Source organism: Crocuta crocuta, unplaced genomic scaffold, assembly GCF_008692635.1.
Source record: "Crocuta crocuta isolate KB4526 unplaced genomic scaffold, BGI_CrCroc_1.0 scaffold57, whole genome shotgun sequence".
In the NCBI taxonomy this organism is placed as follows: Eukaryota; Metazoa; Chordata; class Mammalia; order Carnivora; family Hyaenidae; genus Crocuta; species Crocuta crocuta.
The window spans coordinates 2,878,941-2,894,412 of record NW_027532163.1 but is presented as its reverse complement, the minus strand read 5'-3'; the positions used below and the strand labels follow the sequence as shown (position 1 = coordinate 2,894,412).

General features: G+C 38.1%; 1 protein-coding gene across 2 annotated transcripts in view; it reads left to right on the top strand.

The window, feature by feature from the left end:
- STIM2 (stromal interaction molecule 2) overlaps positions 1–15,472 on the top strand; it is an 85,962-nt gene that overhangs the window by 15,685 nt on the left and 54,805 nt on the right. For both annotated transcript variants that reach the window (XM_077776590.1, XM_077776593.1), the window contains exon 2: positions 11,882–11,996. In XM_077776590.1, coding sequence (XP_077632716.1) covers positions 11,882–11,996 — 115 coding nt within the window. The remainder of the gene's footprint in view (positions 1–11,881; positions 11,997–15,472) is intronic.

Genomic DNA, 15,472 nt, shown 5'->3' with positions numbered 1-15,472 from the left:
GGTAGTCAGCACAGAGCCCAACGCGGGGCTCGAACCCACGAACCGCGAGATCATGACCTAAGCGAAAGTCAGACGTTTAACGGACTAAGCCACCCAGGCGCCCCAATAAACCACATCTTCTTGAGCCATTCGTCAGTTGTCTTTTATATTCTTTTTGTTGATGGTAACCCTGTCTTACCTACAACTCAGGCTTGGTGCTCCAGTCTCATCTTTGTCTGCAGTCTTGTCTCCCTCTCTGGGTTGTTATATTCTTTGGTTACTGATGTGTCTTGCCCTTGTCAGTCTTTTCCCCCTTTAAAATCCANAAAAAAAAAAAATCCATTTCAACTGTTACTACTTGATTAGAACACTTTAGAACATATTTTGTTTTTCTCCTTCCCCCCCCTCAAAAATTTCTATTGGATCTTTATAGGTCAGTCGTATCAAGCTGTAGTTGCAGCAGGATCACCTGGAGGATATGTTGAAACACAAGTTTTAACTCCAGAATTTCTGGTTCAGTAGGTCTGGGATGAGACCCAAGAATTTGACTTGCTGACATGTTCCCAGATGGTGCTGACATGGCTGGTGCAGTGACCACACTGTGAGAGTCACTACTAGAGTCTACCACATATCCTAGACTTCTTCATTTGTCATTTAAGACCTTTTGTAGTTTGGTCATAATCTATCCTTCTAGCCATTGTCATTTACTCTTCAGCTTCTTGATGCACTGTCTCCTCTAGCCAGAGTAACTGCTGGCAGACTGCTCTTTGTACACATCCCATATTCTTATGCCTGGAGAGGCATTTCACTCATAATTTCTCTGTCTCTTTTCCATTTTAATTGTATCCAGCTCATAAGATTAATTTTAAGATTTAGCCGAAACAGAATATCATCCATATAGTTCTTCATCCATCCATATAGAATGTCATTCCAGCAGTCTTCCCTATTTTATTTTAGTGTGTGTATGTGTGTGCGTGTGTGAATGTGTGTTTATGTGTTTGTTTTTTCTTCTGTTACTCTTCTAAGCCAGAAAAGTCTCTTGCATTTGTTTTTTCCAGTATGGGATTTGTTGCTTTATAGTTTAGTTTAACCCTTATTTTCATTTCATTTCCTTCTGTCAGCCAACTCTGTGTTTTACCTGTCTCTCATTAGGTACATAGTATATGTATGTGGTGGTAGAAGGGAGATTAAACTCTTTCTGTAGATGGTAACTAGGCCAAAGAAGCCTCCTTGTTAGGATTGTCATGTTCAGAGAATTAGGAATACCACTATAGGATCCTCACCTTCAACGAAATGAGTCACAGAGGTCCCAGCAGCCAGGGGGCCGGAGGAGTGGCAGGTGTTGGGCACTGCAGCTTTGCGAAGGGGGTGCGGCACACCGGGGGCTGCGTGTGCCCGGCCCACGCCTGCCCAGGAGAAAGATCAAGTCTGCTGAAGGAGCAGCGAAGGAAGAGCCCAAGAGGAGCATCAGCAAGATTTCCACCTAAACCTTATTCTGCAGAAGTGGAAACCAAGCCAAAAATGGCAGCAGGAAAGGATAAATCTTCAGATAAAGAAGCGCAAATGAAAGGGAAAAGGGGAGCAAAAAGACAAAGGCTGAAGTGGCTAACTAAGAAACCAGAGGAGACTTCCCCGTGGAAGACGGAAACTAATGGTGAGGAGAGTTGCCTCTGATGCAGCAGGAGAGGAAGCAGCTCAGCCTGAGGAGTGCCGCGCCCGTCCTTACCGGTGCCCCTGCCTCCCTTCTTACACGCTTTGGAGGAACTGTTGGGTAGATGCAGGGTTTGTTTTTTTGTTTTTTTTTTTCCCCAAGTATTTTTTATTTATTTCTAGGAGAGAGAGAGAGACAGTGTGAACAGGGGAGGGTCAGAGAGAGAGGGAGACACAGACTCTGAAACAGGCTCCAGGCCCTGAGCTGGCAGTCAGCACAGAGCCCGATGCGGGGCTCGAACCCACGAACCGCGAGATCATGACCTAAGCGAAAGTCGGACGCCTAACCGACTAAGCCACCCAGGCGCCCCTAGATGCAAGTTTTTTAATAGCTCTGCAAACAGTGTTCAGGAGAGAATCCCACCTTATCCCATTTTTTACATGTAATTGCTTTTTTAAAGAAGTGAAATCATTTGCTGGCTGTTTATTTTTTGGCACAGCCGGGAACTAGTGGGATATTGAGTGTGGGGAGCTTTGATGGTCTTGGGTGTCAGCCTGATCCTCCGTAGGTGGGGCTAGTTTTTATATCTTATAACACAAAGCATATTAAGTGGCAACTAGATGTCAGTCATGCATTTAATATATCTTGAACATTTAAAGAGATTTCTGTTCCTATGTTGCTTTTGGTAGAATTGTTTCTTCAGGGAAACTGCTTCTTGAAATCTTGGCTCTCAGGCCCTAGCTCTGTCCGTTCTGTAACATCTTCGGTCACCCTCTGCAGCTTTCCCAGCAACGTTGTTAGTGTGCTGTGACAGATGACAATTTGAGTGTGTAGTGTATATGATACTAAATTGTGAATTAGTGGGACATAACATTGTGTAATATATGAAGATACTGATACTTGATATCCTGTTAAGGAAAATTTGCCTCCAAATTTTAAGCTGGAAAGTCACCAGAATAGCTCCTTAGAAAAGAGTCATAAGTGCATGATTTTTAGGTTTTTGGTATGTATGTGAAGAGTCGCATACACATTGAAATGTCTGTGTGCTGATCCTTAGGACAACCAATACAGTCTCTGTTAGGACAAAATAAAACAACCAAAACTCACAGAGAAATGGGTTATAGTTGCAACCCTGAATCTCACTGATAGAAGTATTTTAAACTCTTCAACCCTGAAAAACCAAACAATGATAAAAAGGCATTTAAAAAGTATAATGTATGGCAAATTTATCTCTTAAAGGTTGGTTTAACGATTATGAGAGATGAGCAGCGAATTTAAATAATATCATTTTAATGAATAAAATTGTGCCTCTGAAAGATAATTTCTTGACGGTTTAAATATTTGAGATATATTTTACATTGAAATCAGTGCAGAAATTTTAGCTATACAGTTTCATGAATGTTGACAAATGTATATACCCATGTATCTATCATCCTAGTTGCTATATAGTTGTGACATTTTGACCCTCAGATTTTGAAACTGTTACTTTCTTGTGTAGGAGATAGAGAAGAGAAATCTTTGTGTTGCTATAAAATCTTTTAAGCGTGATTGGTCAGTAATGTTCCTTTTCCTTCCCCCTGCTACTTTATTTTCTGTACTTTGGGGTATGTTTAAAATCTTATCCCAATTGTGTGATAACTAACCAGAGACCTTAGGATTGGGCTAGGGAGGTTCTTTCCTCTCTCCGTGGCAGAGGCCATACAGGGCTAACGGGGAGGCGCCTCCACCTTCATGCCTGGCTGTAAACTAGGTGTTCTCTCCTGTTCCTGTCGATTGATTCACTGTTTGTGCTCCTTGCAAAGGTGAATTCTTCCACCCAGGCACTTCATCTCGTCTCCTGTGGGCAACCCTAGGACAGAGCTTCAGCAGTGTTCCGTGTCCTGCTGATCTTTCCCATCTGACTCAAACCTGCCATTGTTTGGCACCTCATAAACGCAGAATATAAAAACTTCTGACTCTATTTCTCCGTTTGGTTATTGCCCAAAATCTTTCTTCTCTTTTTCCAACAAGTTCCCTCAGAAGGATTTCTGTACTAGTTTTCTCATCTCATTCTTGAACTCACTTAAGCTTTTGCCTCTGTTACGCCTCCAAAACTGTTCTTACTATGCTCAGATTTCCATCTAGTATTATTCTTCTTCTCCTTGTAGGGCTTTTAGAAACATTTCTAGCAGTGCAGGACTTCCTGTGATAAACCCTGACTGTGTGTATGTCCGAAAAAGTTTTTATTTTGCCTGCATCTTTGGAAGCTGTTTTTGCTGGGTAAGAATCGTAGGTTAACAGTTTTTTCTTTCATACCTTAAATATGTTTCCTAAGTGGTCTCTGGATTGTATTTTGTCTGACACCAATTCTGCCGTCCTCCTTATCTCTGTTCCCCTGCACCTCCTGTGTTTTCATCTCCTCTCCCCCACCCGGTTGCTTTTATTTTATTTTATTTTTTTTTAATGTTTTATTTATTTCTAGGAGAGAGAGAGAGACAGCGTGAGCAGGGGAGGGTCAGAGAGAGAGGGAGTCACAGACTGAAACAGGCTCCAGGCTCTGAGCTGGCAGTCAGCACAGAGCCCGACGCGGGGCTCGAACCCACGAACCGCGAGATCATGACCTAAGCGAAAGTCAGACGCTCAACCGACTAAGCCACCCAGGTGCCCCTACCCAGTTGCTTTTAGATTACTCTTTTATTCCTGACTTTAAGCTACTAGATTATGATGTGTATTGGTGTAGTTTTCTTTATGTTTCTTGTCTTGAGGTATATTGGTCTTCTGGGATCTGTGGGTTTATAGTTTTAATAAAATTTGGAAAAATTTCGGCCATTATTTCTTGAAGTATACTTTTTTTGTCACTCCCTCTTGGCTCTTTATGGACTCCAATTACACCTGCTGTTTGAAGTTGCCCCACAGCTCACTCTCTGATTTGGATAGTTTCTCCTTATTGTGTTGAGGTTTGCTGATAGTTTAGTCTGTCATGTTGATTATTAATCTCATTTAGTGTATTTTTCATCTCAGTCCTTAGAGTTTTAATGTTTAGAATTTAGATTTGGGTCTTTTAAAAAACACTTTAATCTTGTCTCCATTAACACACTCAGTATTTACTTCAGCTTCTTGAATATATAGAATATAGCTGTAATAACTATTTTAATAACTTGGTTCACTAATTCATCTTTGCCATTTGTGAATTGTCTTTGATTGAATTTTCTCCTAGTTTTGGGTTGTATTTTTCTGTATCTTAGCATATCTGGTAATTTTTCATTGGATGCCAGACATAGTAGATTTTACCTTGTTTTGTGTACTGAGAATTTTGTATACATAGAAGTGTTCTTAAGCTTTATTCTAGGACAGGGTTAGGTTACTTGGGAATACTTTAATCCCCTTGCCTTGTATTTATAAGCTGTTTTGGCAAAATCAATGTAGAATTTAGTCTGGGGTTGTGTTCCTCACTTCTGAGGCAAAATCTTTCCCATAAATGCTGAGATTTTCACTCAGTCTTATTGGAACAAGCACTATTCCCTGCTGCCTGTAATCTTCAGGGATTGTTTCCTCTACATTTTTTGTGTATCTTCTTTCCTTGGCTTTCTGTGGCTTCCTCATACGTATGGGCTGATCAGTAGTCACTAAAGAGTCAAGGCAGCCTTTTTTTTTTTCTTTTCTTTTTTTAAAGGTAATCCGGGCTTCCCTCTCTGTGCAGTTAACTCTTCTCTGCACTGAGTCCTATAATCCCTACCTCCTTAGTTCTCACCAGCGCCCCACTTACATCTCTTCAACTCAGAAGGCTGCCGATCTCTGCCTGGTTCCCTCTTTGTGTGCATTATCCTGAAAGTTCTGGAAGTTCTCTTTAGGAATTAATTTAGGGCAGCCACAGAGCATACTTTGTTTATAGTCTCCAGGGATCACTGTACTTTGTCGTCTTGATGTTCATGACCTTATTTATTTATTTACTATTGGATAGACTGATAGAATCATAGCTAGTTTGGTTAGAGATTTTTGGATTATAATCAATGATAATCTTGAAGAGTATTCATTATATAGGTGTACTGGTTCCTATAAAACATACTAGCATACTTTAGCTCATAAAGACATTGTGTTTTACAATTCTTTGTAAATTAGTTGTTTGATTCTTTCGTCTATCATCTATCATCTGGGCATCCAGTTGAACTAGCATCATAAATAATGGGTAAGTTCTCCAGCTAGCGTGTAAAAGGCTATGGTCTAGCTTAAATAGTGTTGAGAGTCATTATGAGGCCAGTTGAACTCTGAGCTTTTCTGAGAACAAAATCTAAAGGAGGTCATTAGTGCACTTATTATGGGTAAACTGAAGATTGACTGATGGGTTTTTGATGTTGGAAATTTAGGGAGTCAGATTAAGGGCTGAAAAGGTACTGTAGCAACTGCACAGAAGTGTAAAGTTAAGATGTAGAAACTGTCCAGATCAGCTTGAAGTTACCATTAGTATAAAATTTTAATGTTTGGGAAAAAAAATTGAATTTAGGATCTGAAGAATTTTTTCTCAGATGTTAATTGATTTACCTTTTTTCATTTGTAATTTCATGAAAACATGTCCCAGTTTGCCTGTGTTATCTTAGGTTCTATGTAAGTGTCATCATTTGTCTTAGATGAGAAGATCGAAGTTATTAAGACAAAAAGATCTCAGCACTAGCCCATATCCCTGCATCGTTACAGCGTTCTTTGTGGGGAGTTTTGAGAGGATATTACTGCTCTGTGGATATACTTCTTAGATCAGTGATTATCACTGATGGTGATGTGTAGTGCCTCAGAGTCATCTTTCACCATTTCAAGAAATGATACAGAGTGTGCAAATGAAGGCAAAGATTTAACTCATTATTTTAAAAGATGGTTTACACGAAGTAGCTGACTTGTTGAGTGTTTACTATATACCAAGCACTGTTCTTTACACTTCATATGAAATAAATCACTTAATCCTCATGCCTTTTGATGTATGACTCTTACTCTGATGAAAAAACTGAAACTTCAAGAGAGAGGAAAGTAACTTACTAAAGTTATATGGCAAATAGTAAATTCAAGATATCTGCGGTATAAAGATTGAGTCTGTGCTCTCAACCACTGTGTTCACTTTTGGGATGAGGAAACATGGACAATTCATGCTTTATTAACATGGTATCATTTCTAAGAATTTGGGAATCAGTGCATTTTTCAGGTTAGGATGATGGTGTGAATAGTGGTAAAGGACTTAAACTTTGGAATTCTTTAAAATTTACTTTGGTATTAAGTTTCCTGAATAACTATATGAAATGGAATGAATTGCCAACCCTCCCTTGGCCTTAGTTTTTCATCTTTACAAGTGAGAATAACAGTGGTCCTGTCTGGTTATGCGTTCTTGCTCCTTAGACATTATACTAAGGTATTTAGTATTCTTTTTTTTTAAAGTTTATTTATTTTGGGGAGTGGGGGTGAGGAAGAGCCACACTGTCAGTTCAGAGCTGGATGGGGGCTCAAACTTATGAACTGCGAGGTCATGACTTAAGCCAAAATCAGGAGTTGGACATTTAACCAACTGAGTCACCCAGATGCCCTGGAACCCATTTACTTTAACTGAGTCACATATCAGACCTTGGACACTGTTGTTTTGATGACAGGTGTCCTTTGGGATGATCTCTGCTTACATCGTCCCTGAAAAGACTGTGGTTTTCCTCTTCATCTCTGTGCTATGTATTTTGTTTCAGAGGTCTGAAAAGGTAGTCTTAAAAATATTGGGAAATCTTAGCTTTATAAATGTCTGATACTTTCCAAAATGTATATTAAACCTACCAGACTACTTAAGGTGAAAGTAGTTTATTCAGGCTTTAAACCTGAACAGCAGTAATAACTTTGATATATAAAACCACTCTAATTATTTTTATTGTCTAACACTCTTGTGTACTAGGTATGCATTTTTAAATTAATTTTCTTCATAACCATTTGTGTTAGGTAATTTTATTTTCCTCACCGTACAGAGGAGAAATAGGAGGCTAAAAAGAATATAAGTAGTAGAGTCAGGTTTTGAATACAGTCTGTCACACTCCAGAGTCTGATTGCTTAACTGTGATAGTAAATCACCTCTCCCTGGGTTTTGGGATCTTAACGTTATTTAAAAATAAAAGGGGAAACACTTATGTATCATTGTTATGTGATGGCAGTCAGGACAAGAGTTGTGTAGCCCAGGCCTCCGGAGGAACTGAAACTGGAAGTCCTCGAGAATCAGAGCCAGTTCCTAGTGCTGTTTCTTTCTCGCTGTGTCTCTTTCATTTTTTTCTCCCTCGCGTTTTGACTTCTGTATGTGGTTCGTCTCGACTGTTCATAAAGTGGTACCTTCGACACCAGTTTCCTTATCACCTTAAAAATCCAGAACCATCACCAAGTGACCTAGCCTTTTATGGTCGGAATTGCAGTTTCTTGTGAAATACAATCCTTTCATCCTGATCATGCTCTGGATTGTTTTCTTCTGGGTCAAGTGTCCATCCCTTAGTCACAGGGCTGTGGCAGTGGGTGATAGGTTGAGGAAGGATGAGCTACACTGATGTTGGCAGGGAAAGAGGTACAGACTGAAAAGGGCCCTCAAATATGACTACACTAGTCTATATCAGACTTTGTTAAGCACTACCAAAAAATTAACAGCACTAATACAAAAATACAAATGCAAATATAAAAACAAAAAAATACATTTCATCACAATATAAAATATAAACACAAAATACAACGAATATATATATTAGACATACAAGGAACTGAAATCAGCTTATCATCTAAAAGTTAACTTCCTGAAACTGGATATGTAAATGCCGTGATGGTACTGGAAGAATAGATTTAAAAGAATCATCTAGGTGAATGTTTTTGAAAAGAGTATTCAGTAGTCATTTATTTGAGTACTTCTGTATTTGTACTGTCAATTCAGACTTTCCTATGGTAGGTTTAATTAGGTGCATAATTGGATATGTTTACCCAGGAACTCTAATGTAATTTGCAGTACATTATTTGAAGATTTACCTCATAGAATTTCAGAGTCTTTTCCAATTTCTTAATTCAAAGATTTCAACAAATAAGAAATGTTTGTCCTTTTCTCATGCATTTCCAGTTATTGGTAACTGCTCTTAAAATTTCTTCTGTTAGCCTGTCTCATTTCTACAATTTATACTTCTTTATGAAGTCATAGAAAAGTTTGAACAGTCAGAATGGTTGGTAGGATATTGGAAAGAGTTTATCAGAAGCTGACGAGTTTTAGTATGTTTGGTTGAGTTAAAAAATTTCCAGCTTAATTTCAACATAAAGTAATTCTAGTGTTTTCTAGTCACATTTGTGATCAAAATGTTGAAGACATAGGAGATATAGACTACGCTTTTATGTGGTTTGTTATGAATTGTATTATCTTGGGGTCAAGTTTTAAAACAGAAGCTTATCTTACTTTTTAAATGATGATTCCAGGGAAAATATAACTCTGTTCATTTATTTAGTTTTGACCCAACTTTCTTAGAAACCAGATAGTTCTTTTACATTAAGTGAGCTATTGATAATCTTCATGAGCTTTTTTTAAATTGCTTTTTGATCCCTTAATTCTTTTATTTATTTTATTTTTAAGTGTTTATTTTTTAAGAGAGAGCAGGAGGGGGGAGGGGCAGAGAGAGACAGAATTCCAAGCAGGTTCCGCCTGTCAGCACAGAAGTCCAGTGTGGGGCTCAGTCCCAGGAGCTGTGAGATCATCACCTGAACTGAAGTTAAGAGTCGAGTGCCCAACCAGCTGAGCGTCCGAGGCACCCATTGTTTTTCTTCTGTGAAGCACGTATTTTGGCAGATATCGCTACACATTGTAGGCTTTCTAAAATGACTCACTAGCTAGAATGCCTTATCTAATCCATGTATGGAAATTAGCTTATTTTCCAAAATAGATTGATCCTAAAGCCACAGAACTCTTTTAGATTGTGTTCATGTGATGTAGAGAATTTCCGAGGAGATTGTTTTTCTCTTTTTCATGTATCACAAATATGAAACAGTTGCCATATGTTCCAAGTGGCTGGACTCTTTCCAATGCAGGCTTCCTCCCTGCTTGTTTCATCATCATGCTTTTCAGTATAGAATTTCTCTCTAGCTCCTGAACCTTTTCAATGCTAGGGGCAGCTTCTGAACGTCTCAGTGGCATTGACTTTTTCAGGCATACCTACTAGATTTTGGAGGTATCAGGAAGAGCAAAGAGGAACGGGCAGAAAGAGGAAACTAGAAAATATGAAATAGAAATAGGCAAGAGTTGGAGCAATGAGGCAGGCTTCTTTAAAAGTCACTTTTAAAAACGGTATTTAGAAAACAAGAGTGAGGCACTACGTAGAACAGCAGAATACATAAGTAATAGACCTAGGTACCTGCTTTTCAAATTATCTGTGGTGAAGGACCAGAGTTTTCATTTCCAATTCATTACGGATAGGGCCTACATGGTAAATACATTTGTCATGAGCTTGGGTCAGATTTTTTTTGAAAATGTATAATTGCTATAAAGGTTTCTAAATGGCTTCTCTCCATTTCTATACATGTTGTAGACGGGCATCAGCTTGCTGCCTGACACCAGTTCCACGACCACGTGTTGAGTGGTAGTGTTGATCCTAAAATGTTTTTTCTTATTTTATAACCGAGGTTATTAAAGCTCAGAAAAGTGAAATGATATTCCAGTGTTACACAGCTATTATTATTATTATTATTATTTTTTTTTTTTTTTAGTTTCAGTAGAAAACAATACAAAAATAAAACTTGCCCTTTGAAGATGATGTTCGTTGTCAGCATATAAAAGTCAGAAAAATATGCCTCGGGGGTTCAGAGTTCTAGGGAGTTGGGATTTTCACTTTCTGAATTATGGATTTCTGAAATAATCTTTTATACGATCTTATATTTTTAAAATTGGAAAAATTGATAAAGATACCAAGTAAAATAATACCAAAACAAGAAACATCAGAAATGAGATAGAAAAAGCATAATAATATAAAAAACTGTTTGTTTCATATAATTAGAGTAATGAGTTTATATGGGGAAAGTGTCAAGGGATCAGGCCTAAAAGATTGTCAGGGATAGGACTGGGAAATGGTATATAAGCCATAACATAAACAGTAGTTTGCTATTTGCTTGGGAGACAGTGGGGAACATCTGAAGGATTTTGTGTAATAAAGTAACTTTTTAGCAAAGAAAATTTTAGTACATTATCTCTATTTTATTTATTTTTATTAATTTTTTAAAAAATATTTATTTATTTTGGGAAGGGGCAGAGAGAGAATCCCAAGCAGTCTCCCTGCTGTCAGCCCAGAGCCCGACACAGGTCTTGAACCTGTGAATGGTGAGATAATGACTTGAGCCAAAATCAAGAGTTGGATGCTCAACTGAGCCACCCATGTGCCTCTCTCCATATATATTTTAAAGTAAGATTAATGGAGGATCTATTTCAGTCTAATAAAACACTTTAGTTCTGACCACTGTAGTCAAATGCCTTTCAATTATGAATAATCACCTCAAAGGTAGGTGAACACAGAAGTACGAGTTAGTAGTTAGATTAGTATTCATTGTGTTTTGAAACACCCCATTACTAAGTATTTGGTAAAAATGCACAATATTGAGGCAGTATGCTGTGTTTTTGAGCATAACAGACTGCTTGGGTTGGAAACTTAGCTCTGTTGTTTGTGATTTTTTTCAACCTTGGGCAAATTATTTTACTTCTTTGGGTCTTAGTTTTCTCATCTATAAAATGGAAATACATAATACAGAACTGTCAGTGAAGTTAAAAGACTGTGTGTGTGTGTGTGTGTGTGTGTGTGTAGACATACTGTGTAATGTAAAATAGTACCTGGTACTATTTAGTACCTGAGCACTAAATAAGTACTTGCTCTTTTAAAAGTTTATTTATTTTGAGACAGAGAGAGAAGGAGAGAGAGAATCCCAAGCAGGCTTTGCATTCTTAGCATGGAGCCTGACATGGGGCTCGAACCCATGAACTATGAAATTATGAAATGAGCCAAAGTCAGGAGTCTGATGTTTAATCAACTGAGCCACCCAGGTGCCCCTAAATAAGTATTTTTATTGTTGTTATGATTAGTAGAAGACATGTTATTAAATAAATTTTTATAAACGTAAGAATAATGTGAATATAAAATACCAAAAATGTAACAGTTATTACCTGAAAATTGCCACCTACTGGATTTCAAAATTTTGTTTCTCAGGTTAGAGACTACAATAGTGCATTTAAGTTTACTTAATGTAGTGTTTTCTCTTTTATAGTTTATCAGAGAAGATATGAAATATAAAGATGCTACTAATAAACACAGCCATCTGCACAGAGAAGATAAGCATATAACTGTTGAAGATTTATGGAAGCGGTGGAAAACATCAGAAGGTAAGACTATTTTAGTGAACTGAACCCCTTACCTGCCCTCTGCCTGCGTAGCCATTGTTAACTCACTAATTGCATATGATTTTATGAAAAAATCAAACTACTATTTTCTGTGAGGATATTTATATTTCAGTAAATAGTTTTTCTACTTTTGATTTTGAAAAATGATTTTTATCTTTCTTAGGATTCATTATGGGTCAGCTTGTTTCCAGATATTTGATACCTTATACTGGAATAAGTAAGATAATGCATGTCTGAGAGCTTAAAAGTTGTGGAGTGTTGCTTCAGCTGTTAAGTGACATTATTTTAAAAGGTTTATCAAATAACTCTGGATCCCAAAGTTTTGTTTTTAATTATCACAGTTTTCTGAAGTCTTCAGAAGGCACAGAACTTTTAAGCATTTCCTTAAATAATAGCTGCATGATAAAGTTATGTAATTTATATGTTATCATTTTTCTGCCCTTAGATCCTCAAGCTTTCTCATGGACAGTAAATAATCGGGGCAGGAAAAGTATATGACCTGAAACTGCAACTCGATCTCAAATACTAGAAATTAAAAAACGAAGTCCATTAAGCTTATTATTATTATTATTTTATATTTGAGTAATGGAGTCAACTAAAATGTCTTTTTCCAAATGTTTTTATGTTTCTTTTCTTTTATCAGTCAAGCATTGGTGTTGTATATATTTTTCTTTGCACATTTGAATAGTGAAATCAAAGGAGGAGGAAGTTGGGACAGACTACCACATAGGAGGATAAAGACATAATAAAGTTTACTAGACTGGTTCTGGTAACATTTGGAAATGGAAAAATACAGAAAACTTGCTTTAGTGCTTGGTATTTGTATTATACATAAGAAGGTTTATAGCTTACTTACATTTTTGTTTTCATTTTTGAAAAGAGGCATCTGTTAAAATACATTGGGAAGAAGGAAAAGAAGGAAAAAAATGTCACTGACTTACTTGAAAGATACATAGACTTTAAAAATCTGTCTCCTCGTTTCCCCTCCCCATACCAATTTTAAGTAATAGGAACTTGGGTAGTACTAAGAGTGAAAGAATATAAATTTCATGGGGGGAATGTGCTAAAATGGTGAAAAGTTTAGTAAAACTTAATCAATGTACAGATGTACCTTGGAGATATCACAGGTTCGGCTCCAGACCACTGCAATAAAGCACGTATTGCAGTAAAGCAAGTCACATGATTTCTTTGGTTTCCCAGTGCATATAAAAGTTACGTTTATACTATACTGAATTCTGTGAAGAGTGCGGTAGATAGCGTTATGTCAAAAAAAAAATATAAGATGTACATCCCTTAATTAAAAAGTGCTTTATTGCCAAAATATGCTAACCATCATCTGAGCTTTCAGTTCTAATCTTTTTGCTGGTGGAGGTCTTGCCTCAGTGCTGGTGGCTGCTGACCGACCAGAGTGGTGCTTGCTGGGGGCTGCTGTTGTGTGGCAAGTTCTTAAAACTGGACAGTAAAGTTTGCCACATCCACTGACTCTTCCTTTCGTGTACAGTTTCTCAGTAACATGCAGTGCTGTTTGATAGCATTTTACCCATAGTAGCCCTTTTTTCATAACTGCAGACCCTGACCCTGCTTTCTCAACCTGATTTATGTAATATTCTAAATCCTTTGTTGTCCTTTCACTGGTGTTCATAGCATCTTCACCAGAAGTAGATTCCATCTCAGGAAAACACTTTCCTTGCTCATCCATAAGAAGCGACTCCTCATCTTTCAAGTTTTATCATGAGATTGAAGCAATTCGGTCCCATCTTCAAGCTCCACTCCTAATTCTGGGTCTTGCTGTTTCCACCACATCTGTGGTCACTTCCTCACCTGAAATCCTAAACCTCCCAAAGTCCTCCAGGAGGGCTGGAATCCACTTCTTCCAAACTCCAGTTATTGTTGAGATCTTGCCGCCTTCCCATGAATCATGAATGTTCTTAATGGCATTTAGAGTCGTGAATCCTTTCCAGAAGGTTTTTAATTCACTTCCGCAGACTCATCAGATGAACCTCTGTGGCAGGGATAGCCTAATGAAATGTATTTTTTAATGCAAGACCTAAAAATGGACATTATTCCTTGATTGATGAGCCGTAGAATGGATGTTGTTTTAGTAGGCATGAAAAAACATGAGTCTTGTTGTACATGCCCATCAGAACTCTTGCGTGACCAGGTGCATTGTCAGGGAGTGGTGATACTTTGAAAGGAGTCTTTATTTTCTGAGCAGCAGGTCTCAACAGTGGGCTTAAAATATTTAGTAAATTATGTTGTAAACAGATGTGCTGTCATCCAGGCTTTGTTGTTCCATATATAGAGCACAGGCAGAGTAAATTTAGCACAGTTCTTCAGGGCCCTAGGATTTCCATAATGGTAAATGAGCATTGCCTTCATCTTAAAGTCCCCAGCCTCATTAGTGCCTAACAAAAGAGCCAGCCAGTTCTTTGAAGCTGTGAAGCCAGGCACTGATTTCTCTAGCTGTGAAGGTCCTGGATAGCATCTTACAATGTAAAGATGTTTGCGCTGCATTGAATATTTGTTGTTTCGTGTGGCCATGCTGGTCACTTCCCTCCTGGAGAGCTTGCTTCAGCTTCTGCATTAGCACTTGCTGCTTCACCTTGCACTTTCATGTCATGCAGATGGCTTCTTTCTTTAAATCTCATGAACCAACCTCTGCTAGCTTCTAACTAGAAATCTGCAACTTCCTCACCTCTTTCAGGCTTCTCAGAATTGAAGAGAGTCAGGATAGGATCTTGGCTCTGGATTAGGCTTTGGCTTCAGGGAACATCATGGCTGATTTGATTTTATATCTAGACCACTAAAACTTTCTCATCAGTAAGACTGTTTCACTTTCATATCATGTGTCCATAGGAGTAGCACTTTTAATTTCCTTCAAGAACTTTCCTTTCCATTGACAACTTGGCTAACTGGCACAAGACACCTAGCTTTCAGCCTGTCTCAGCTTTTGATGTACCTTTCTCTCTAGGTTTAATCATTTCTAGTTTTTGATTGATTTATTTTTTTATTAAAAGAATTTTTTAATGTTTACTTATTTTTGAGAGAGAGAAAGAGACAGACAGACAGACATGACTGGGGGAGGTGCAGAGAGAGAAGATGACACAGAATCCAAAGCAGGCTCCAGGCTCTGAGCTGTCAGCACAGAGCCCAACACGGGGCTTGAACTCAAGAACCATGAGATCATGACCTGAGCTGAAGTTGGATGCTTAACTCACTGGGCCATGCAGGCATCCCTCTGGCTTTTGATTTAAAGTGAGAGATGTGATTCTTTCTTTCACTTGAACACTTAGAGGCTATATTATAAGGTTACTAATTGGCCTAATTTCAGTATTGTTGTATCTCAGGGAATAGGGAGGCCCCAGGGGAAGGGGGGGAACAGCCAGTTGGTGGAGCAGTCAGAGTACACACAGCATTTATCAGTTAAGTTTGCCATCTTATGTGGGTGCTGTTTATGG